The sequence below is a fragment of the Rhinoderma darwinii genome, chromosome 5 (assembly GCF_050947455.1).
Source record: "Rhinoderma darwinii isolate aRhiDar2 chromosome 5, aRhiDar2.hap1, whole genome shotgun sequence".
In the NCBI taxonomy this organism is placed as follows: Eukaryota; Metazoa; Chordata; class Amphibia; order Anura; family Rhinodermatidae; genus Rhinoderma; species Rhinoderma darwinii.
This window is the reverse complement of record NC_134691.1, coordinates 107,752,024-107,778,545: the sequence shown is the minus strand read 5'-3', so window position 1 is coordinate 107,778,545 and position 26,522 is coordinate 107,752,024. Positions and strand designations below refer to the sequence as shown.

General features: G+C 41.9%; 1 protein-coding gene across 1 annotated transcript in view; it reads right to left on the bottom strand.

Annotated features, from left to right (window-relative positions):
• Positions 1-1,952: 1,952 nt before the first annotated feature.
• SMCHD1 (structural maintenance of chromosomes flexible hinge domain containing 1) overlaps positions 1,953-26,522 on the bottom strand; it is a 312,622-nt gene continuing 288,052 nt past the window's right edge. Inside the window, exons 44-48 of the mRNA XM_075826377.1 lie at positions 24,619-24,689; positions 22,898-23,069; positions 9,588-9,746; positions 4,039-4,179; positions 1,953-3,558 (exon numbers count right to left, since the gene is read on the bottom strand). Of these exons, the coding sequence (XP_075682492.1) occupies positions 4,058-4,179; positions 9,588-9,746; positions 22,898-23,069; positions 24,619-24,689 (524 nt within the window). The 3' untranslated portion in view covers positions 1,953-3,558; positions 4,039-4,057. The remainder of the gene's footprint in view (positions 3,559-4,038; positions 4,180-9,587; positions 9,747-22,897; positions 23,070-24,618; positions 24,690-26,522) is intronic.

Here is a 26,522-nt window from a genome sequence, read left to right as displayed (position 1 = left end):
CGAAGTTAAAATTCTCTAATTATTAGATCTATTATTGAATATATTATTGGCCTCTGCTCCTCCTCCCCTTCATTGGGAGTTGATACTGATTAAAATGATCATAACCCTTTTCATTCATATCTTGTACTATTCATATATTTTGAGAGATGTTGTAACTTGAATATACTTATGTTACACTGATTCACATGTTTTCACTTTTTTATGATTATGTCTATATGTATTTATTTATAATACATGCAGTATTAATTGAATTATATACGGTCTATCCCTATATATATTTGGCACTATGCACTTTTGAATATATATACACACACACACACACACACACACACAACCATATATACACACACACACACAGCAATATATACACACACATATATATATATATATATATATATACACACACACACATATACCTACATCTACACATATACCTATATACACATATACATTGGCACTATTCAACGGGGTTCATTCTGATCCTTCACCCATCTCTCATCTTTGTACTCTGCTAAACTACACAACTATTTCTATATAGTTTATTTTATTTTTGTTACATCAATAAAATTGGAACAGGAGTTCCTTTTTACTTACACTCAGCGCTGGATCTTGGCTCTACTTTTTCCACATACATATATACACATACATAGATCGATATACAGAGATATATATATAGATATACATTTTTCAAGAAATAAACTAAGAAAACGGTGGTCCCAAAGGACCAAAATAGAACCCGGCGACTCAAGGTTACCGTACATGCACTCCGGACCCTGCCTTAATTGTTGGTATTCTACCTACATAGGAGAAAGACAAGGTGGTATTGCTACCGAACGGAAAACTGGCATTGAATAATCTAGGGCCAGGAAACCGTAAGGTGCAACAGATGCCTAATGAATGGTCAAGTAATACTTGATCAAATAGCACTGTAAAAGTTAGGGGGCAGCAGTCAGGTCATTTTGGGGCAGTTTTTATTATTTTTGTATATTGATTTTCTTGTTCTCACAGGAAACTGTGCCAGTCAGAGCCGGTGGTTAACGTAAAACCAGCCCAAAATGCTGTGATTGGCCAGTCAGTACTAACTGGCAAATCACAGCCATTGCCGTCACGGGACTACCCTGATGGGCTACATGCCGGCAAGGCCAGCTTGGCAACTGTCACAGTATCATTTAACACAGTGACCGTTTGATGTCAAGATGTAACTGTACATCGCAATCCCTACATAGGAGTTACGTCGTATTGCGGGAAGTGATTAAAAGGGGTTTAAATGGTAGAGTGAGATTAGAAAAAAAGGTTCTTTTCCCAGAAACAGCACAAATCTTGTCCATAGGCAACTGAATTGGGTTGATCTGCAATACCAGACAACCAAAAGGACAATAATGGGGATTGCTTCTTCCAAGGGGGAAGGGGTGGGGAAAAGAGACCTTTTCCCGATCTCAAATAACCCCTTTAATTAAGCAGTGTGAACTAGCGGCATCCGCAAACTGCCAGGTAGTGGGTAACAGCATTCTCATTATACTTAGACATGAGGAGGTGCAGTGCAAGGACCTAGGGCCCCATGCACACGACCGTAAAATCGCCCGTAATTACGAGCCCATTCATTTCTATGGCTGACCGACACCTTCCCGTATATTTACAGTAAAGCGTTCGTGCCGTGGAAACTTGCCGGAAAAAACCTTACATCTCCTATTTTTTAATTTTACGAACCGTGCTCACATACTTTATAATGGAAGAACGGCCTGTAAATATGGAAAGCTGTCCGCGCCCGTAATAATGGGCACCGTCGTGTGCATGGAGCCTTAGTGGATCAGTAGCGACAAGTGGAGTCCTTACACGGGGACAGTTATGATTTTATATATAACAACTGCAAAAGGTTGAATTTATTTAATTCTCATTTTAATATTATGCTCGAGTACTACTTCATATTCAGTTTAATAAAAATAAAAAAAAGACAGATTTATAACTTTTTTTTATTATTCAAAAATCTTTCCAAAACCTAGAAAAAGATTCAATAAAATAAGGAACATTTGTCTTTGAAAATTAAGACACTTTCTTTATACAGAGTTAGAGAAATTGTTCTTAAAAATAGTGGGTAGGAGATGTGACATTACTTGATTTTCTAGTTTACTACTAATAATCTAGGCGATGTAGATTAACAGAAAGAAACAGTCAGATGAAAGAGAAGAACAGCTAACAACACCTGAGCATTCATAACAAAACTGTGAAAAACAAAATGAACTAAACTAATATTATCTAAAATAGTATATTTGGCCAGAACATTTAAAGTGTAGCTAAACGCTTGACAAACTTCTGACATGTCATAGTGACATGTCAGAAGTTTGGAATGGAGGGGGTCTGAGCACTGAGACCCCCACCAATCGCTAGAACGAAGCAGCTGAAGCGCTCGTGTAAGTGCTCAGCCGCTTCGTGTCTGTTCGACATTTTCCGGAAATAAATGTATCGGTGTACAGACTCAATAGAAAGTTTATGAGCCCGTACTCCAATACATCAGCTTTTCCCGAAAAAGCCGAACTGACACGAAGCGGCTGAGCGCTCACACGAGCAATTCAGCTGCGTTGTTCTAGATATTGGTGGGGGTCTCAGTGCTCGTGCCCCCACCAATCCAAACTTCTGACATGTCACTAGGACATTAAACTTTAATATTTTCACCAACAAAAAAAATAAGTAGAAATCAGTCAGTGGAGTATTGTGATATTCTATAAACATACATGCAAAATAAATGTTATAATAAAAATTTATTTTGTAATCCAAGTAAATGGCTAGTTGAACTAATTTCCTACTTACACAAATACTCCAGATGTGTACTTGACAAATGCAATGGACATTTCATCATTGCTTAATCTAATTTCAAAATATTTCTATAGAATTAAAGTCAAAATATCAATACAGAAAAGATTGCTACAAGCCCATTGTACCAGCACGTTTGAAAGTAATGAATTAAACTTTTCACTGCATACATACTGGTACATGCAAGGCTTCATTCACATCTGTGTCAGGGTTCGGTTCTGTTGTTCCGTCGGAGCTTCCGGTCAGAACGGAACCCTGACAAACGGAAACAATGGGTTTCCGTTTGCATCACCATTGATTTCAATGGTGATTGATCTGGTGCAAATGGTTTCAGTTTGTCCCAGTTGTGCTAGTCGAGTATGGTATTTATTCCGTCAAAACGACCGAACCCTTGCACAACTGACACAAACTGAAACCATTTGCACTGGATCCATCACCATTGAAATCAATAGTGATGCAAACGGAAACCTATGGTTTCCATTTCTCTAAGTCAGGGTTCCTTTCTGACGGGAAGCTCTGACGGAACCTGATGCAGATGTAAACGAAGCCTTACAAGTTAGATATTTATAAAATAGACCAAAACCGTCTATATTATCTATACAAACAAAAGAAAATCTGTTTCTAGATAGTCTTCAAAATATACAGAAATTTGCAAGTGACAAAGCTGCCATCAGAAAAAGTTTTAATATTCTTGCGTAAGCTGTCTCTTTGGAACGTGGTCAAATTTTCATTTGTATTTAGGTTCCAACCCTAGAGCAAACCAAAGACAAACATATATTACAATAATGAATACAATTCAAGTTATTTATATGCGCTTACAGTATACAGAGAGCTTTTGCTACAAATCTTTCCATAAAAAAATAAAGGCCTTTCCAATGGATAGAAATAATCATACATAAAAACATAAGTTGACCTATATGGCTGCAATCTATTACATTTTTATTAAATCTATGAGAACCCATTTAAATACTGATGTCAATGAGATCTAAGTGTTAAAATAGTGAGAGTACACCTAAGTAGATTTCGAAAGGGAGTTAGCCATGCATACGAGGTCACCTTTCCATTAACATTAGCACTGGGAAACTTATTTCAGTAGTGGTAATCCCAACTAATAAACGCATTGGTGGGATGTGACCTGTATGACATCTCTGATTTAGATTACCAGTATTTGCTACCAAGGTGGGAAAGAACTTAAAAACATAAATAAATAAATAAAAACACTACATATACCTTTTGGATTCTTCTTTATTTATCTGGATGTTCTTCTGAAAGGAATCCTCTTTGCTCGTTTTGAAGGGACAGGACAATCAGACTTATTTAGATGATCAAACTGATCTTCAGTTCTCTTGTTTGGATTTTTTGGGGTCATACCTAAGAAAACATTTGTATTAAAAAAAAAAAAAAAAAAAAAAAAAAAAAGGCAACGTGTTAAAATCCATACTAATGAAAGAATACTGTGCACTCTTCTGCAGCAATTATTTTCCAGCAAAATATCCAAGCGCAAGAGTGAACAAAAGGGTTTTAAACGTAAATAGGTTGACGGCTGTATAAATCAGCTGCTTCAGCAAGTTGGCGGACTAACAGGTGACTGCAATGATAACCCAGTATGGTACAATTTTTGCTACATGGTGAACTAACAGGACTTCTGGCCCATCAGGTTAAGGATGACTAGAATGTTACTTTACTGTGTTTTGTGGCTCTCAGGCGCACCTTTACCGTCACCATCCATCATTTGTGACAGACTTGAAGTGAACTTTGGGCCCTTTTACACAGGCAGATTTTCTGTCTATGTCGATCGGTGCTCATTTGCTCCATTTAAACTAAGCAATGACAGGAATGTATGGGAATGAATGAGTGGTAATAAAATGCTTTGTCCCCATACATTTGCATCTTGTCGGCAGCATATTCACTTTCTAAACGAAGAGGTGTGCTGGCAACAAGTGACCAGTTTAATGGCTGCATTTGCTCGTTTGTCGGGTGATCCCTGCCCTATTTACACAGGGCAAGGATTGGGAATGAGAGTTTGTATGACAACTCATTCACCCGTGTAAAAGGGCATTTACTCTTTGCTGGTAATTTAATTGTCTATATCTGCAAAGTTTAGCTAGTTTGCCCAGATCTGTTTATATTATGAATTACATAGAAAATGGAAAGCAAAGCATTAATGCTTCGGAAGGATGACAAAAGGTAACTCCGAACAAAAGTAAAGTTTCCCCCGTGTTCCATTAAGGCACTCTATATGTCACCTTACCCATTCTTTTTCTTGCTGCTTTTTCCCCTAAATATCACACAGAGGCCCGCTGTATAGCAAAATTTAGAATCAGGCTTCGGTGACACAAATTGTCTACTTTCTGTATGATGAAATTGCATACGACTGTTCCACACAAAGTTTCATTACATATACTAAGGATGATTAGACAGGCTTCCGTCACAAAGATATAATGAAGATCTTCACAACCAAACTCCCTGGCTCTATACTTATAGTATCTTAGTTTATTTAGGAGAATATTGAGGGAAGGATAATTACTGTTCTTTCAGCATGCATAGATAGTACTGGCTTTAGCTGATCATGTCATACTGTACTGAGTTACATCAGATTGGCAGCATATCACAAAGAAATTTAAAGCGGGATAAAAGCTAGAACTCAAGATGGCAGAAGCAGAGAGAATGCTTTATTGCAAGGAAGGGAGTTAACTTACCAGTAAAGAAGAAGTTCACTTACAACCGGTCAAAAATTATGGAGAAACATGTTCTCCCCCAGCAGAAAACAATGTGAAGTCATAAACATTTCCTTTCTGGAAGTTCCACTGACCTTCCAAATATAAAAAAAAAACTCTATACAGCAGACGCATCCGCTTCTTCCCAGTTCTATTTGTAACACTGGTGTCTTGTGTGGAAGAGGGACTTTTAGGCTCCCTCACTCACCAGGGCCTGATGTGATTGCTATCTCTGCAACCCCTATAGTTACATCCCTTCCTGCTCCTCTTGTGTGTGAACTCCTGCTATCCCTGTACTGTGCGTAACATACACAGCGCCACTTAGTGGATCAAGCCTCAGCTGCTGCTGACCAATCCCCTAAGCAGTGTGGGACAAAAAGACTTCTCTTAGGCCTTATTCACACGACAGTGAAAAACGGCCATGTGATGGCCGTCCTTTTAACGGCTTTCACATGGCCGTTTTCAGAACAATGATATTCTATGGGTGCATTCACACGGCCGTTTTTTTAACGGCCCGTGAATAATGGCCGTCAAAAAATAGGACATGTCCTATTTTTGGCCGTTTTAACGGCCTGACGGCCCCCATAGAAGTCAATGGATCCGTTTTTAACGGCTGTCAATACATGTAACAACCGTTAAAAACGGATCTGTTACATGGGGACTGGCAAGGGAACTACTAGTTCCCTTGCTGGCTATCGTTGGCATACTCACGTTTGCGGCGCTTCTTCACGTGTGGTCACTCGTCTTCATGGGTTTGAAGGCGCCTCGATGACGTCATCGCCCCGTCGCGCTGCCTTGCCAGATCCCGTGCAGACGAGTGACCACAAGTGAAGAGGAGGAGGGACGGCGCTGCTCTCGTGAGTATGTGGCACAATCTACAGGGAGGCTGGTGTGGCATCTACAGGGAGGCTGGTGTGGCATCTACAGGCAGGCTGGTGTGGCATCTACAGGGAGGCTGGTGTGGCATCTACAGGGAGGCTGGTGTGGCATCTACAGGGAGGCTGGTGTGGCATCTACAGGGAGGCTGGTGTGGCATCTACAGGCAGGCTGGTGTGGCATCTACAGGGAGGCTGGTGTGGCATCTACAGGGAGGCTGGTGTGGCATCTACAGGGAGGCAGGTGTGGCATCATATACAGGGAGGCGTGTGGCATATACAAGGCGGCTGTGTGGCATCATGTACAGGCAGGCTGGTGTGGCATCATGTACAGGGAGGCTGGTGTGGCATCATGTACAGGGAGGCTGGTGTGGCATCATGTACAGGGAGGCTGGTGTGGCATCATCTACAGGGAGGCTGGTGTGGCATCATCTACAGGGAGGCTGGTGTGGCATCATCTACAGGGAGGCAGGTGTGGCATCATCTACAGGGAGGCGTGTGGCATATACAAGAAGGCTGTGTGGCATCATATACAGGGAGGTGTGTGGCATCATATACAGGGAGGTGTGTGGCATCATATACAGGGAGGTGTGTGGCATCATCTACAGGGAGGCTGTAAATATTGTCTAGGTGAACATGTGACCTTCCTTTGGTTGTTTTCAGGGGGTTGGGACAAAAAAAGCCTGACCAATGAAATTCATCAGTTTTTTTAACGGCCATGAAAAACTGATGCAAAATGGATGTCAAACGGCCATTAAAAACGGACAGATGGACTTGAAACGGATGAAAATTTAGAGACACACTGATGCAAAATGGCCATGAAAAACTGACAGTTGATCAGTTTTAAATGGACATTTTTTTTCACTGTCGTGTGAATAAGGCCTAAGGCTATAGTCACACGACTGTGGAAAAAAAAGTCCATTAAAAACTGATCGACTGTCAGTTTTTCACGGCCGTTTTGCATCAGTGTCTCTCTAAATTTTCATCCATTTCCAGTCCGTCTGTCCGTTCTAAATGGCCGTTTGACGTCCGTTTTGCATCAGTTTTTCATGGCTGTTAAAAAAAACTGATAACTTTCATTGGTCAGACTTTTTTTGTCCCAACCCCCTGAAAACACCCAAAGGACAGTCACAGCCCTCCCTGTATAGGATGCCACACAGCCCCCCTGTATAGGATGCCGCACAGCCCCCCTGTATAGGATGCCACACAGCCCCCCTGTATAGGATGCCACACAGCCCCCCTGTATAGGATGCCGCACAGCCCCCCTGTATAGGATGCCGCACAGCCCCCCTGTATAGGATGCCGCACAGCCCCCCTGTATAGGATGCCGCACAGCCCCCCTGTATAGGATGCCGCACAGCCCCCCTGTATAGGATGCCGCACAGCCCCCCTGTATAGGATGCCGCACAGCCCCCCTGTATAGGATGCCGCACAGCCCCCCTGTATAGGATGCCACAGAGCCCGACATGAATGCCCTACATACACACCGATGCAGCGCGGTCTTCTTCAGGTAAGGTCTCGTCTTCACGGGATCTGCGGTGACGCGATGACACTCGCCGATGCAGCGCTGTCATCTTCCGGTGTGGTCGCTAGTCTCGGCGCTGCATCGGTGAGTATGTCATCGCGCCACCGATAGCTAGCAAGGGAACTAGTAGTTCCCTTGCCAATCCCCATGTCACTGATCCGTTTTTAAAGGTTGTTAAATGTATTGACAGCCGTTAAAAACTGATCCATAGAAATTTATGGGGGCCGTCAGGCCGTTAAAACAGGCAAAAATGGGACATGTCCTATTTTTTTGACGCCCGTTATTCACGGGTCGTTAAAAAAACAGCTGTGTGAATACACCCATAGAGCATCGTTGTTCTGAAAACGGCCGTGTGACGGCCGTTGAAAGAACGGCTGCCCCACGGCCGTGTGAATAAGGCCTAACATTCCAGGAGAGTAGGCAAACCGGATTACAAAAGTGAGGTATCATACACTTAAACTTTCAAGTAGTAAATAAAGTTGTTTAATATCTTATATTTATGCTGACATATGGTAACTTAAAGTAAGAGGTCCAACATGTATCTATGTACCATTGCTCAAATGTCCTTTGTTTCTTGTAACAAAATGCCGAAACCAAGCGGTTATCTTGTTTAAAATTTAACAAACTTCATAGTTGATTTAAAGTTACAGGTCCAAAGCCCAAAGCGATAATCTCATGACAATATGCCCTCTGTGGTGACATCCATGTATTTAGTAATTAGGATCCACATGACAAAACTGCACCTGTCAAAAAATGTTGTCAAATTCCCTTTTAAAATTTTGGGCCTGTAACTTCAAACAATCAAATTTCAGGATAGAAAAAGAGCAAACAAACAGTTTTTCTATTCTTTTCAATCCCTTCCCTCTGTAGCCTTTCTTTTGTTCCCTCCCTGCGGACGTGTTGTAATTCAAGGTGCCACGTAATGTGGTGTAATTTTTTTTTGTTTTTTTTTTAATATATATTCTTAAAAACGTTATAAAACTTATTTTATATTTTTTTTAAAATCCTAATAGGGGACTTGAACATGCAATCATTTGATCACTTGTACAATACATTGCAAAACTTATGGCAGGCCTCTGGCAGGGCTTAATAGCAGTACCAAGATGGCAGACCTGGGGCCTTCATTAGGCCCTCGGCTGCCATGACAACCTATCGCCACCCTGCAATTACATCACAGGGGCAACGAAGGGCTGACAGAGGAAGGCCTCTGCCTAACTGCTTAGATGCCTCGATCTCTAGTGACAGCTGCATTTAAGTAGTTACAGTCATTATGACATGTCAGAAGTTAAGTATACTTTAATTACAAAAGACAGGAAAAACACAATATGCACTAGCAATCGGGGATATTTAGTAAGGATCTGTTCGCATTCCCCCCCCCCCCTTGCGTTGGAGTTATAAGTCTGGAGAATTCCCTAATGTATACCTCCAATGGAAGGCTGTGACCTATGCCACTGTATGGGCATACGTTGTCCATTGACTCAAGTTGTAAAAAATATTTCAACTCCTTTCACAAATTTTTAAGAAGCCAAGTAGTCTCTAGTAGTGAAAAGTTCTAGTACTACTATAAACATTACCGCAATTGTATATATCTAGCATGTATTATACCATAATAACTATACCAAGATATAGATATCTTTATAGGATCAATAGTAGGGCACGTACCAAGTTTTTTCTCTATCTCCTGCAAAGTCCTTTCTTGTTTCTCGAACTCCTTTTTTTTTTGCTGCATGTTTGGTGAATCCAGGGAATTGATCTGTTTCATAAGCTCTTCACTTACTGTCTGGGACCTATTTACTGCTGTACGATACTCCTGTAAAAGAGCTTTATGAAAAAAATAAAAATGTATTAGCATATACTTTAGAAAAATATAAATGTTTTGTAAGTAAAGCTACGATAATCAAGCAACCTATTATACCCCTCATGGCTATTGTTTTTCCAGGCTGTAGAAATGCTGTGTCCGGTGTATAAATTGGATGCGACCTGAAAGCAAATACATATAGTCCCTGACCAACTGCTTTATGGATGTGAGATCGCAAAGATGGCACTAGAGCATAATTGCAAGTGCCTTTTTTGTAAAAAAATAATTTTTTTATTACCTAAAGTTTTTGTAAATAACTAGTGCTCTCCCAAAAAACATCCATTTAGGCTAGTATCATTTGGGGACCATAACTACAATTACTCACTACTACTTAAAGAAGTTGTCCAAATTTAGAGACCCCATTTTCACTATGAGGGAATACTGCGGTACTAGAGGAGGGTCCCTTTTCCAGGATCCTGATCTCGTGATCAGAGTGGAGAACAGATCCAAAGAGGGTTTTTTGCTCTAGGAACGGTCTTTTCTTGCATTACACAGACAAGGGTTTATTGATTTGAACATGCACGGAGTAATGAATAACGGGGGTTTCAGGGACGAGTCACGTGTCTGCCTTATTATTTTTTCTACTGGTCATGTCCGGTACATTAGTCCCGTGGTTAACTTCTTGCAATCCACAACACCAATATACAGGATGTCATCAGTGCCGCACTGTATAGGAGGCTGGACAACCTAATTGCTTCAGCAAGCAATGCTGCTATTAGGGGAGGAGAGCAGGGAATGTGGTGCTGCTAGAGGGGGGGGGGGGGGGGAGAGAGAGAGACTGTAGACAGAACTGAACGCACTGAAGCGGTTGAATTTTTGGAGCTGTAATTTTCAGTATCACACTGAAACAGACCCACCCCACACAAAAAGTACAGAAATACAACAAACGGCACACATCGATCGTGGTAAGAAGTTTTTTTATTTTCACACAGACTACATTAGCTAATTGCTAAAGACATAAGAAGTTTATTGTGAGTGTCAGAGAACCCCTTAAAATTCCTGTTGTGGTGCTACAGGAAAACTGAACACTTCCTGCGATGTTTCTCCACAAATTACAGCTAATCGCTGGGGGTCGCAGCAGGACGGGTTTGTCTGGTGAAATAAAACGGATGGCTATCACCAGTTATTAGAAGGGGCTGAGGGTCTCCCGTGAGTGTGGCTTCCCCTTTATTTCCTACACAGCTCTATACTGTACAATGCCAACTTATTCGTAGCAGTATTACTGCTTTCTCCCCTTCAAGTGAATGCGAGGAAGCTGTAGGTGATGCTTACCTGCTAAATTATTTTCTGGGTTTGCTGGATTTTAGCTCTGCTCCTTAGGGCAGATCTGTGATTGCAGCTTGGCTACATACAGTACTTAAAGGCGTTTTCCATGCACGGAATGTTTTTTCATACTAATGACCTATCCACAGGATAGGTCATCAGTATACGACACTCGGACCAGCTGTTCCAGCTGCGTCAGGGCACTGGATGTTATGCACAGTATGCAGTGTTCGGTGCCGGAAGCAGCTGGCTCTGTACACTGCATAGTGGCCGTGCTGCAGAGCTGCAACTCTTTCCTATTCCGCTGAATAGGAGAGGAGCTGCAGTGCTACAGCTAGGCCGCTATATTGTGATCCACCTTCTGTCTCATCATTGGTTCAAGCTGCTGCTCTCTTCCTCCTACCCCCAGCTCTGATGGTTCAGATTAGTTGCTGTGTATATACAGAAGTGTTCTCCAGGAAGTCAGTACATAGAGAGAACTTCCATTACAGCAAGGGCAGAATCATTATAAAGTATAGACTACCAAATCGCCAGTGATGTAAAGAACAATTATGGGATACTTGAAACACATATACTAAGGTAAATGAGCTCTAGTACGGGGGAAACCTGGAGAGTTGTTTTAAATTATAAAATTCCGGGGCGCCAGTAGCCACCACTAAGTGCAGCTGCAGGAATCCAGAATTTCTTTAAGGGTAATGTTTTAACAAGGCGGATACGCTGCTTATCCGCCTTGGATGCCACAGGCAAATTCAGCCCAAAAACCCGGACCAAATTGCGGTGCATGTTTTTGGGCAGAATGTTCACAGCAGAAAATAGCAGGTTAAAAAATACAAGACAATAAACGTATACTTACCCGTAGTCATCGCAACACGTCCCTCGGACATTCTGTAGCCTGGCCTACTGGGATGACGTTCCATCCCATGTGACCGCTGCAGCTTGTGATTGGCTGCAGTAGTTACATGGGATGAAACATCATCCCAGGAGGCTGGCCCTGGACGGAGAAGCTAAGAGATCTGGGTAAGTAAAATCTTTTTTTTTCTTCTCTGAGCTGCAATTTTTGCGGCGGAATCGCAGCTGTTTCGCAGCAAAAATCTCAACATTTGCTATTTGTTGCGTGTCTTACCTTCCCCATTGAATTCAATGGTAAAAAAACCGCAAGAGAAAATAAACTATTCCGAAGCATAAATGGACATGCTGTGGATTTAAAAAGAACTGCACCGCATGTCAATCTTTGGCTAAGTTCACACGGAGTATTTTGGGGGAGGAATATCTGCCTCAAAGCTCCAAACGGAATTTTGAGGCAGATATTCCTCCCCCAAAATACTCCGTGTGAATAGCAATTATCGCGCCGTTTTTCGCCCGCGGCCATTGAGCGCCGCAAGCATAAAACACGCTTTCTCCTGCCTCCCATTGAAGTCAATGGGAGGTCGGACGCGGAAGCGCCCGAAGATAGGGCATGTCGCTTCTTTTTCCCGCGAGGCAGTTTTACTGCTCGCGGGAAAAAGACGCCGACGCCTCCCATTGAAATCAATGGGAGGCGTTCTCGGGCCGTTTCTGCCGAGTTTTGCGACGCGGTTTCCGCGTCAAAAAACTCGGCAAAAGACCCCGTGTGAACATAGCCTTTGAATGTTTTTTCAGCGTATATTTTTCACGGTGTGTGGATGAGATATTTGTTCAAATTTCATCCAAGCTGCTGCTACTGTACGGTGTGGATTTTCCGCAATTAAGTCAGTTGCAGAAATTACAAGTTACACGTGGATATATCCTAAGGCTCTTTAACACGATCATTCGAACGCTCGTTCCCGAACATTGCCCTGTTTAAACATCGGCTCATTCATCGGCTGATCTCATCTTTTATGCAGAGATATGTGCTGCTGACAGGATGCAAATGCATGGCGATGAGCGATCGTAGTAGCGATCGTTCGGCTCCATATTAAACGATCATTGCTCCGTTTAAAAGGGAGCAACGAGTACCGATCAGCGCTCGTTTAAAAAGTGGTAAATACTGGCGATATCTGTCCATGTAATACCACCTCAACTCTTTGGCTATGCAGGATATTTGAAGTTCAGCATCAGAAAAACGGAGCTTCGACCCATATAAAGATAGATTATAAAGTGATATTCAATTGGGTGGGACAGCTCATTAAACAATGGCAAATTGTGTCGAGTGCCCTGGTTTGGTCCGAACATTCAAAACATCTTATATAAATCAATCAAACAAATGCAGCTAAAATGTAACATTTACCAGTATGTGTTAAATATTGTGCCGTTCACCATACGGCATAAACAATGTTACCTTTATGTTATGGGTAAGTAAGATTACGGCGATACCAACTACGTATAGTTTTTATTACGTTTCTCTGCTTTTTCACAATAGCAAATTTCATGGAAATTATATAAGGGAATGGGTGTAAAAAAATACATATTATGGTGAATAACTATATATGGCAATAAAGTAGTAAGTCCTGAATCTAAAATATCACAAATATAAACTAAACAAAACAACTAGTGGTGAAAGCATATATAGGTAACCAGAACCCGAGTGCACATATATAAGTTACAGCACAAGAGATTAAAATCGAATATATAAAATCAATGGCACATATATACATGTTATTGTACAATAGCACCATTTAAAAATTACAAAAAGGGGTACCATGAAAAATAAAATATACATATAGTAAGGGTTAACGTCATATATGCATATAGTGGGCAAGAGCTGAGACCTTTAGCTGAGAATGCCACACGGATCTAATGAAAATAACGGACAAGAACTTAGAACCACTACAACGGAGATAGTTATGGAGAATGCTGTATGGACCAAGCAGCGAGCATCTGGTGCAGCCAATCAAGACTGCAATCACCCGCAAATTCATACCAGTCAGCATGTTAAAAAAAAATAGAGAAAGTGGTGGCGTGCAATGAAGGAGCGGCCCAGCCATGATTAAATAGTGGCAGCGGGGGCCATGTGACTTCATCCCTTAGCGCATATGACGTGACCCAGAGAGATGCTGGGAAGTCGGCGACGCGTGCCTCAGACCGTAATACCGCTACTACTGCTCTGATGGCAGTGCTGGCCTTTAGTTAACAAAAAACACACATCCTTATCGCCGGGGGGACTTTTTTTTTTTTTTTTTTTTTTTTTAGAGGGCCCCACAACACCCAAGTCCTGGCTTCACTACACCCTTGGTCAGGACATTGTGGGCTGGCCCGAGCCCGTTGATACGGCAGGGCACCGTTGCAGCTGCTATAGCAGTAGTTCTGCCCCTGGTTGGCACATTCTCCTGGCATTTGCCAAACCTAGACTCATCCAAAAGACTGCCAGATAACGAAGCGTGACTCAACACTCCACATCACATGCTTCCACTGCTCCAGAGTCTATTCGACGCCTGGAATTGTGCTTTGTGAATTAGGGCTCGAATGACGTTTGGAACTCTTAAGTTATTGAGTCAGCAGAGCGTTGGCAACTTTTATGCACTATGTGAAGTGGCGTAGCTATAGGGGTCGCAGTTGGGACTGGGCCCTTAAGCCGTTCCCACACAGCGCGCTAATTATTAAATAAATTCTAATGCTGGCACTTCCTGGTCACGGACACATAGTACACTCAGTGTACCATGTGAACGTGACGTCATGTGAGGGGTGTTCCAGCCAGCGTGTAGGAGCCGTTGCGGAAGACTCCAGGTGAGATGCAGAGGGGGCCGGTAATGTAATGTATTGTGCGGACTGTGTTTGCGGTGGAGAGAAAAGAGGGGGGGTTGTTAAATTACAGCCCCCCCTCTGCACCGCAAACTGCACAATACATTACAAACTGAGTCGCGACCCCCTGGGGGGGGGTTGTGTGAATACCTCCGGGGTGTCGCGAGTCACTCACCGAGGTCCTGGTTCCATTCAATACTGGAGCAAGGAGCAGACTGCTCCCTGCTCCAGCATTCACTGTGCCCTAAGCGGCTAGACGCAGACAGGCGCGATGTAGTGATGTAATTGCGCCAGTCGGCGCTGAGCCACTCGAAGCAGAGACCAAAGGAGGAGAAGGATCCTCCACTCGGCATGGGAACAGGCATAGGTAGTTTTATTATTTTTCTATTATGCACACATGGCTGCATAATACTGTATGGGGGCTGATCTGGTGGGGCATTATACTGTATGGGGAGCAGATATGGGAGGCATTATACTGTATGAGCTCATATGGAGGGCATACTGTATGGGGAGCGAATATGGGAGGCATACTGTATGGGGAGCGGATATGGGGGGCATTATACTGTATGGGAAGTGGATATGGGGGCATTATAGTGTATGGGGAGCTCATATGGTGGGGCATTATACTGTATGGGGAGCTCATATGGGGGGCATTATAATTTATGGGTAGCTCATATGGTGGGGCATTTAATGTATGGGGAGCTCATGGTGGGGCATTTAATGTATGGGGAGCTCATGGTGGGGCATTATACTGTATGGGGAGCTCATGGTGGGGCATTATACTATATGAGGCAGCTATGGGGGTCATTATACGGTTTCAGGCAGCTATGGGGAGCAATTATACTGTATGGGGCAGCTATGGGGGGCATTATACTGTATGGGTGGCAGCTTTGGGGGGCATTATACTGTATGGGGAAGCTATGGGGGGCATTATACTGTATGGGGACATTATAGTGTATGGGGGCAGCTATGGGGCGCATTATACTGTATGGGGGCAGCTATGGGGCGCATTATACTGTATGGGGGCAGCTATGGGGCACATTATACTGTATGGGGGCATTATACTGTATGGGGGCAGCTATAGGGGCTGTTGTGCCTATACCCAGCCGCCTTGACCGCGCAGGTGTCTGGTGGTGTTTGGCAGGGGGACCCCAAGATGAGTTACTTAACTAGTTGCAGCCACTAGGTTTAATTAACACCTGCAGTTAACCGGATATAAACCTCCTCCTAATGCTTTGTTATTCAGCAATAAGCCATGAGGAAGGACGTGGTGTGCGTCTGAAACGCGTAGGCACCTTTCTATCAATCTCTCAGTATTTGCACTCGGGATTAATCTTGTTTTAAATACTCCCAATAAAATTGGAACTTTGTTCTATTTTAATCTACTGCGCTGGATCCTCCATTCCTTTTGTTTTCCTGCATTCAACACCGTGAGCCGTCACGGAGATCCAGGCGCATATCGCAGAAAACCTGCAGTCAAGGTGAGCTGGAGGATTCCTCCCACAGTTTTGTTTGCTTGACCGTGCAGGTGTCTGGTGGTGTTGGGCAGGGGGACCCAAAGATGAATTCTTGCACCAGGGCCCATGAACCTTTAGCTACGTCCCTGACTATGTGCCTTAGGGTTACAAGCAGGGTCGCTGAATGCTATGTGATTTCACTGTATAGTTAGATAGAAATCTAATTGTGCTCCCACAATATAAAGAAATTTAATTATAAGGTTCACTGAAATGACAACTGAGTAAAAGGATATCTTTAATAGTAACTAGTTTAAAAACAGGGGTAACACACCACTGTGACATAAGCCCCACCGTGAAAATTTAAAAAATGTATTAAACAAAAAAACACTGAGTTATTATGATACCTATATCTCTGTGTTTAAACGATATTTGTAGGAATCAGCATATACCCAGGGCACAACAATAGTACAAGCCCTAGTTGAAGCATAGGTGTCCGACAAAATCGGATCTCCTAACGCTGGGTGTAACACAATATAATTGTCCCCAATGCACACATTCCATAGACATTAAACGACCCTACGCGTTTCAGATACTCATCCTCAGGGGTCCGTATCTTGGTAACTCTGGCCTCATCACCAGCGATATTAGTATTCAACAGCGGATATTCCGCTGTGCGTCACGGGAAGATGCACGTATCGATGTCAACGGCATACTTCATTGCAGGCGCTAGGTTACTATAAACGCTAAACTCCACCCATCGTATTCGGCGGCAACACATGAATTGACCAATCACAACACCCTCTCGATTCGTGACACCTGCCCATGTGACCCCCCGCCGTCAGCTGACAGCCAGGGGTCATCATCGGCCGCATCATACCGAACGCGCAGGCGCAGTGGAAGCCAAGGACGTATCGCCCGGACTGCCAAACACGAGGAGGTAAGCGCTAAAAGATGATGTGTTATAAGTATATCTTGCGGGACAGTATAACACCGCAAGTGGGCAACCTCACAAAGCAACTCAAGAGTAAATAAACACATATGAGGTGGACGAAGTTGCTGAAGTCCCTATTCCTTAGAAAAACTGACAAAACGATCTCTTTATGTGTTGGCTGATCAGTGTAGCCATCTCAAATAGGTAATACAAAATGCAGATAAACACTCACCCACCCCAAGGTAAACCACCTATAGGGGGATGGTATCACACATTTAGATAAAACATGTATAATTAGTCTGCTCATTTAAACCTGCTGGTTGTATACATTCCAGTCTATGGATCCATTGCGCTTCCTTCCGTAAAATCAGGTTGTCCCAGTCCCCTCCTCTTTTGGGGGGTCTGACGAGTTCAATTGCTTGAAACTTTAACACTGCTGCCTGGCCTTGGTGTTTAGCATGCACGTGCTTGGATATTGGGGTGTCCCTACCATGGATAATATCTCCAACATGCTCCCTAATACGACGACGAAATTGTCGTGCTGTTTTGCCCACGTAATTTAGGGGGCATGGGCATGTAATTAGGTAAACTACTCCTGCTGTCTTGCAATTGACATAATCCCGAATATTGTATTTTTTCTGTGTGACAACACTGGTAAAACTATTCCCTTTAAGAATGAAATCACAGGCTTTACAGCTACCACATCTGAAAGTGCCTGGTATTTGTCTATCCAGCCATGTACCCCTAGGTGAAATGGGGTCGAAACAGCTGTGCATGACTCTGTCCCTTATATTTTTCCCTCTCCGATACGTGACAGATGGCCTCTGTGTGATCTGGTCTACTAAATCTATATCAGAACTGAGAATACGCCAATACCTATTCAGTATCTGCATAATGTCATTTTGTTTTGAGTCATAGGTGCCTATGAGTCTGGTAACTTGTTCTTCTTTCCGTTTTTTAGGGACCAGGAGACATTGCCTATCTGCATCCCTTGCTCCCTCATAGGCCTTCCTAATGACACTCTCGGGGAAGCCTCTATCCTTCAATCTTGTTTTGAGTTCCTGGGCCTGGCACTCAAAATCACCCATAGAGCTACAATTCCTGCGTACTCTCATGAATTGGCCTTTCGGAATGCCACGTTTGAGGGAATAAGGATGACAGCTATTCCATTGCAAAAAACTATTAGTTGCTGTTTCTTTCCGATGTACCTTTGTGCGGATTGTACCTCCTTCCGTTTTAGTGATTTTCAAGTCTAAAAAAGACAGTTCGTTCTCACTGATCTCACATGTAAACCTAAGTCCAACATCATTTTTGTTGAGGGCTGCTACGAACCTATGGAACTCATCTGCTGTAGAGTTCCAGAGAATCAGCACATCATCAATATATCTAATCCATAATCCAACGGATGAAGTCCAATTGACAAATTTGTCCCCAAAAACAATTGTCTCCTCCCACCAGCCAAGAAATAAATTTGCATAGGTGGGAGCAGCAGGACTCCCCATTGCAGTACCACATTGCTGATGAAAGATCTTGTCTTCAAAAATAAATATATTTTTTTCAAGAACAAACTGTAATAACTGCAAAACAAATTGGTTATGGGCAGCAAACTGTGTACCTCTTGATCCCAAATAATACTCGATCGCTTTATAACCACATTTGTGAGGTATGGATGAATACAACGCCTCAACATCCAGACTAGCCAGGATTGTATCTTTCTCCAGAGAAATACCATCAATCTGTTTCAAGACATCCATGGTGTCACGTACATATGATGTAAGACTTAAGACAAACGGGCGCAACACCTGATCAACATAAGTACTCACATTTTGAGTTAAATTATTAATGCCTGAAACAATGGGTCTGCCACGTAAGGGAGGATACCCTTTGTGGATTTTGGACAGGCTATAAAAACACGCCATAACAGGAAATTGTGGGTACAGGAACCCAAACTCTCCTGCACTAATCAAGGATCTGCTCTTTGCATCACTCAGAATGCTCAGCAACTCCTTCTTGAATAGTGCTGTGGGGTTATCCTTTAAAATGGTGTAACAGTTATGGTTAAACAATATGTCCTCACACATTTTTTTATAATCATCCCTACTCATGACCACAATGTTCCCACCTTTATCAGATGCTTTTAGAACGATGTTCTGTTTTTTCTCTAGAGTGGTCAGAGCTAGTCGTTCGGACCAAGACAAGTTGTTATCCATGCCCCTACTGTCCTGACTAAGATTTTTGATCTCATCTCCCACCATATCCACAAATAAATCCACATTGGTAAAATCTCCTATAGGTGGCAGCTTTCTACTCTTCATTTTGAGGTTGGTGAAGGGACCTAGACCTGGAGCTCTTCCAGATTCCTCTAATAACCCCTCCAAGGCTGCAAGGCCTTCCATATCAGACTCTTCCAACCCTAGTTCAATACATTTTTTTCTATTGTGGTGTTTGAAAAATTTGATCCATTTGAGTTTACGAGCAAATAAATTAAGATCTTTTATCCACGAGAAAGAGTCAAATTTAACTGTGGGGACAAAGGAAAGTCCTTTTTCTAATAATGTGTTCTCTGATGCACTCAAATTGTATTCAGATAGGTTGATAATTTGTAGCCTATCCATATTTTTTCCCTTCACTAATCCTTTTGTCCCCTCAGCATATAGCGGGAAATGGGAGGATTGTTGGCTAAAAAATTGTTGCCACTATTAGAAGAGGCTCTACCACGGCCTCTATTTCTACCTCCTCCCCTAAATTTTTGTTTCCCACCGCTACCACCGAAAAATGGGCCCACTCTTTCAGAGTCTGTGGTTTCACTCTCTGATGTGGAAGGGTCAGATTCCCTCGGCCCCCTATTGGTCTGTTGATATTGTTGTTGTTGTGTATGGACAAAATCATACGCTTTTTTCTCCCTAAATTCCTGTAGATCTCTCTGGAATTGGAAGTGTTTACGTTCCTTAAGATGATTGGTAAACCTCTCTAAAGTTTGTTGGAGAATTTTATCCCGTTTATCAAAACCAGGGGTATCTACCAAGGACTTGGCTGCCTCAATCTCTTTTTTAAGCTCAGCACTAATAGAGTCGAACTGAATTTTTTCTTCCTCTACCAAAATCTGCATCAGCCTAAGTGAACTCCCTGTAATCTCCTGTTCCCACCTTTCTTTTATATTAGCAGTTTTTAATCTTAATGCTGGGACAATGGGGACCCTGAGGCCTCTGGGAACTATCTTGTTCTTTAAATAGTTTTCCAGACTCTGGATCTCCCACCAACTTCTAGTATAATCTTTATGCAATCTATTAAGGTTTTTAAAGGTAGATTTAAGAGACGCACCCTGAACTGAGGAAGGACGTGGTGTGCGTCTGAAACGCGTAGGCACCTTTCTATCAATCTCTCAGTATTTGCACTCGGGATTAATCTTGTTTTAAATACTCCCAATAAAATTGGAACTTTGTTCTATTTTAATCTACTGCGCTGGATCCTCCATTCCTTTTGTTTTCCTGCATTCAACACCGTGAGCCGTCACGGAGATCCAGGCGCATATCGCAGAAAACCTGCAGTCAAGGTGAGCTGGAGGATTCCTCCCACAGTTTTGTTTGCTTGACCGTGCAGGTGTCTGGTGGTGTTGGGCAGGGGGACCCAAAGATGAATTCTTGCACCAGGGCCCATGAACCTTTAGCTACGTCCCTGACTATGTGCCTTAGGGTTACAAGCAGGGTCGCTGAATGCTATGTGGTCTGCCACTTTGTCGCTGAGTTGCTGTGGTTCCAAAACGCTTCAACTTTGCAATAATACCATTCAGAGTTGATCAGGGAATATCTATGAGGTAAGAAATTACATGAACCAACTTGTTTCAATAGTGGCATCCTATTACAGCACCACGCTGGAATTCAGTGATCTCTTTAGCACAACCCATTTTTTCACAAATGTTTGTAAAGGCAGACTGCATGGCTAGGTGCTTGCTTTTATACACCCGTAGCAATGGGACTGAAAAACACCTGAATTCAATGATTAAGGGATGTGTCTCAATACTTTTGTCCATATAGTGTACTTTCATCTCCATTGTGGATATTTGGAGCTCCTTTAGTGTTATTTTTGGTGTCTTTGTTGATTCTCTGATTAATGCCCTCCTTGACCGGTCTGTGAGTTTAGGTGGCCGGCCATCTCTCATCAGGTCCATAAGTTTTCCATTTTGTTATAATGGACTTAATCGTACTCTGTGAGATGTTCAAAGTTTGGGATATTTTTTTTGTTTATATCCAAACCCTGACTTCTACTTCTCCACAACTTTGTCTCTGAACTGTTTGGAGAGCTCCTTGGCCTTTATGTTGCCTTTTTAGGGGAGTTGCAGGCTCAGTGGCCTTTCAGAACAGTTGTATTTATACAGACGACATGCGACCGATTACACACAGTGGGACCTTATTCAACTAATTATATAACTTCTGGAAACGATTAGTTCTTGTTTAAAAGATTATAACACAATGGTTTTTTTCATTCCACTGTAACAATTTGGACAATGCTGTCAGGTCCATTACATAAAATCAAATTTAAAAAAAAACTCATTTTAATTGCAGGTTGCAAAGTAACAAAACAAGAAAACCACCCAAGTGGGGTGAATACTTTCAAGGCACTGTATTACATGTAGTTATAAACTAGATACTTGAGTTATGCTACTATGACAATGAAGTACGTTGGTGCTGGTACTTAGGGCGCATGCATCAACCTCATACTCGAGTCACTAAACCATGAACGCGGTTTGCTGGGGTTCTCCAATTGGCTACTGTATTATCTCATAAGACTTTGCCGTGTTACATACAAAGTGTTTGGTACATGCGCAATACGTCCTATAGGACAATTTGCAATTCTCTTATTTTGTGTTGCTGGATTCTATTGCCTGATTGGGGAGTGGCTCCATTCCCCGCCTCCAGCTTATTATGAATAATTAATTAAGCTATTTTGAAGTTATTGTCACAATGTATGCTTCACGTGCACGGAAACTATACAATGACAGTGTTATGTATGTTTAACACTATTTGAATATGACACGTGTAATGTATTTTTTACGATATTGTACGGATTACACTTTATATTTTGATCGCCACATGTGGGTATATAGCCCAGGCAGTTTGTGTATCACATTGCTTGAGAAAGGCCCTATGACAGGGCTGAAACGTTGCAGCATTGAGATGGATGAATAAACCACTTTTTGAAAAGCGCTGGAGTGCTGCGATTTGTTTTTTCACTTACCTGGAGGACCCCAGATTAAGGTAAACTTCGCAAAGCGCTATCTTCAACATGAAGTGCTGCTTTCTACTTTGTATACAAACATATGTATAATATAAAATATTGCTACGCCATCATATAAGTAAAGAACCAGAAACGAATACTCTAAAGTTGCTGCCTAGTTATACACCAACATTTTAGAGCGTATTCTTTTCCGGTTCTACATTTATATGCTGGTATAACAATATTCTATAACATTATCTGTATACATCTATCTTTATATCTTTTGTATCTAGTGTACAGAAAGACAGTTTTTAACTACTTTGATATTGTGAGATAATTCATACTCTTCAACCTAAAAATGAAATGGTGTACAAAAAGGTGGAAATTCACCTCCCAGTAGTTTCCAGCACTCCATGGAGGAGAGAGAATTCCTGAATGTGAAGTGAACTATTCTGTCTTATGTTTATTAGACACAAAATATTTAATCCAGGTTACAAAGGCAATGAGCTGTTTAAGTATTCCAAACCAATTTTTTGTTTGTTTTAATACAAACCTATATCAGAAGAAATCATGTCATATTCTTTGGGCAGTGGAGCTCCAAACACCATTCCTTTAAGTTGGCCTTTAGAAGGGGCTTTATTTTGCAACCCACCAAACTTTCCATTGCTACGGATTCGGTCTCCGTCTCTAGTCAGCAATGTTGGGCAATTCGAGAACTGAACAAGCTGAAGAAATATAAAGTACATAACAAATAAATATATTAGTCTATTGTGCTTAGTAAGAAATGGCTAAATGAATGTTTATTTTACGGTTATATTCAACATTATGCCTGAAACACCACCAATATTTTTAGCCAGTTCAAACTACTTCAGGTACCAACAGTTACTGCACTAACCTGCAAATAGCAGACCTGAGAAATAGTGCAGACTACGTTGAAAATAATGGAATAGCGTTATAATTTATGGCCAAAATAGGACATACATTTTAAAGCAGATTAGTCAGGTTTTTTCGCTGGGGGCAGCATAAATATGTGACAGACATGAGGATTTCAGCGTTCTGTCACTTAGTAATATTTAGTGGTGTAGGAATTTACATGTTATACTTCTTGCAACCGGCCAGCACGGCTGGCAAGGAGTCCAATAATATGTATTTTCCCTCTGCCCTCCGGTCAGATTGACTATTCCTCCCTATGCACAGTAATAGACAGAAATGTGTAAATCAGCAGCTGGACCGTGCATATCAATGGATGCCTTACAAGCAGCACGCCGCAAGCAGAACATGTACATTTTCCTAAACTACTGAATATTACTGACTGACAGAACTCTAAAATCAGCTCATCGGTCAGAACTTCATGCTGCGCTGTCTGACAGACCTGCTTAAAGACTTAAAGCGTAAATTGTTTTAAGTGGACATATCATTGAAGATTCGTCAAAACAAGTGCCAGGCAAAAGTGGAGCAGTTGCCTACAGCAAACAATTATATTCTACCTTTTATTTTCAGAGGTCCCTAGGTTGCTGCTTTCATTATTCATAATGTTTGCTATGGGCAAATACCACCCTTTTCAGTTTTGAGAAGTCCCCCCCCCCCATCATAGTGATTTTGTATTAAAATAAATGCAGTTAATCAAGTTGTAATCAAGTGCAGTGACAGTAACCTCTAATGGGCTGTAATAACCAGAGACTTCTTGTCAGATTTAATTCTAGATTCTTCAAACATTCCTAGGGTTTATAAAGATTGTAATGTTATCTATGTCCTCCAGCTTGGGAGATGGCACAAAAAACAGGAAGGATGATGAGTGGCAAAGCTGTCTTTTGTGAGCATCAGGTCTGCTCCGAGATGTAGGCAAGAGGTTTTATTTTTTTTCAACTGACCAAAAAAAACAAACCTCTAAAACAAAAATAAGTAAAGAGGTAGTTGAGTTCCATTTGGATAATTTTCATCTATGTATACTGTATATTTGGGAAACACTGGCTAATTTGACTATCAGTAAACATAGACATAACCCTATACCTCACCAAAGACTGACGGGAGGCATATATATGCAAATAGAAGGCAGCCAGCATCAGTCATTGGTGAGGAGAGGCGTGGCAACACTTCCCTTATGAATAAAGCAGACTCATAACTATGAAACTACTGTATTCTTCATTAGGTGCCAAATGGCACAATCTTTAATAGTAGAGTGGAACTGCCCCATACTAAGCTGTGCTTTAATAGTTCAAGTGACAGATCTGGTTTAAGCCAGCAGTTGGTTTTACAATAACTTTGGTCCATTACCTGTTTTCTGTAGCAGTTAGCTGCATCAAGGTTATCTAGAATTATCGTTTCACCTAAAAGCATGCCGAAAACTATAAAAAAAACAAAATATATATAGATTTTAAACATGAAAAACACATTGAAAATTGAAAGATTTCAACCAGAATGTAACATTATTACTGAAGGTAGTCTACTATGATGACATGTCTGATAATCGAACATTAAAAGCGCTGCGGTCATGAGACAGTGAAGTTTTGAAGGGATGTATCACTTTAGTGAAAAATAACTTTTCAACTCTTTTGCTGCCAGGGATTTATGGGCATTTTAAACCTGTGGTAACTTTCATAAAGGTCTTACTTCTTACATGTACAAATAAAACCTGTATTACAGAATAATCATATTCTACCCGTTTACCCATATATATATTTTTTTAAAGCAGACCTCCGACAGCATTATCAAAATGCCAGCCTTCACTTCACACTCAACCTTTAAATTCTCTTTAAATAAGTGCATCAATAAGATGACCATAAAATGTTGCCCATAGTCCTTCTGAAAATCCTAAACTATATACAATTACAACCACCTCTAAGCTGAGACAAGCATTAAGTCTGTACTATTTTTCAGCTATTGGATGTTAACAAAAAGTATATATGGGTGCTTGGAGTTGTATTCGGACAGTTCTTTATTGCATGAGTCGACATAGATGACAAAGGTGTAAACCGCTCATTCAGCCATAGCCAAAGAGAAACATTTATTTGTCCGAAGTCAAAGCAGACTCTATAAGAAACTACGGTTTCCATTTTGTAACCCATTTCCTTCTGGCTTTTTTTTTTTTTAGACTAGCCAAAGTGAAAAAGAATGTGAACTCGCCCCTTAGAGAGTTGCAGAACTGTTCATTATATAATTAAGATGCGCCTATCATTACAGGTGAATTTTCAATAATAACCCATCGTGTGTGTACATATAATATGTGACCACAATTTTGTCAGTTTTTCATGAGGTCAACATCAGAAGGGACAGGCTCTTTGGCAGTATGATGTTGTCTCACACTCAAACACTGACACTAGGTAGGAGAAGTCTAGGCTCCACCCAGGCAGGCCATGCCCTTACCAAAGTCCCTGACTAAATCAGTTTGTACAAAAGCTGTAGGAGAAGACAAAAATAATCAAAATGACATGTCCACGGTCCCGGGAGAAAACCAACCAAACACCTAGAATAGGTCCCATGACTGGAACAAACAAATGATGGTGGGATTTGTGTCCTCCAATGAATTCAACAAGAAAAAGATTTTGCGGTGAGAACACAAATCCAATTTACTCGTCAATATCATTGGGGGACACAGCACCATGTGTGGTCCTAAAGCAGCCCTACAGGGTGGGAAGAAAATTAAAAAAGGAAAAAAACAAAAAACACAAGCCATGCGACCTGCCTAATGAACAGCTACTTGCAGCATCTTGTGACGAACATCCGAGAAGTCCACAGAATGAACTTGGCAAAACTTGGTGAAGGTGTGCACCAAAGCCCAGGTAGAAGCCTTGCAAACCAGAGCAACTGAAGCTTGATGCCTGAACGCCCAGTAGCCACCAATAGCACTTGAAGAATAAGCAGTGACCCGAAGAGGAGGAAATTTACCCTCGTACAGATAGGCTTCCGAAATCACAGAGCAGATCCAATGCGTAATGTTGGCCTTGGATGCTGCTAATACTTTGCGTGGCCAATCAGGGAAGAAAAAAAACAAAAACTCGGAGTGGCGAAACTACTCTGCGTCACTCTGGTTTTGACAAACTGATCTAACCACGTCAAGACACTACATGCCGCCTCCCTTGGATGAGATGGGGAACGGCAGAAGGGAGGGAGAACAATATCTTCATTGCTATGAAAAGCAGAGATCATCTTTTGGATTAAAGAGGGGACAGGGAAGAACA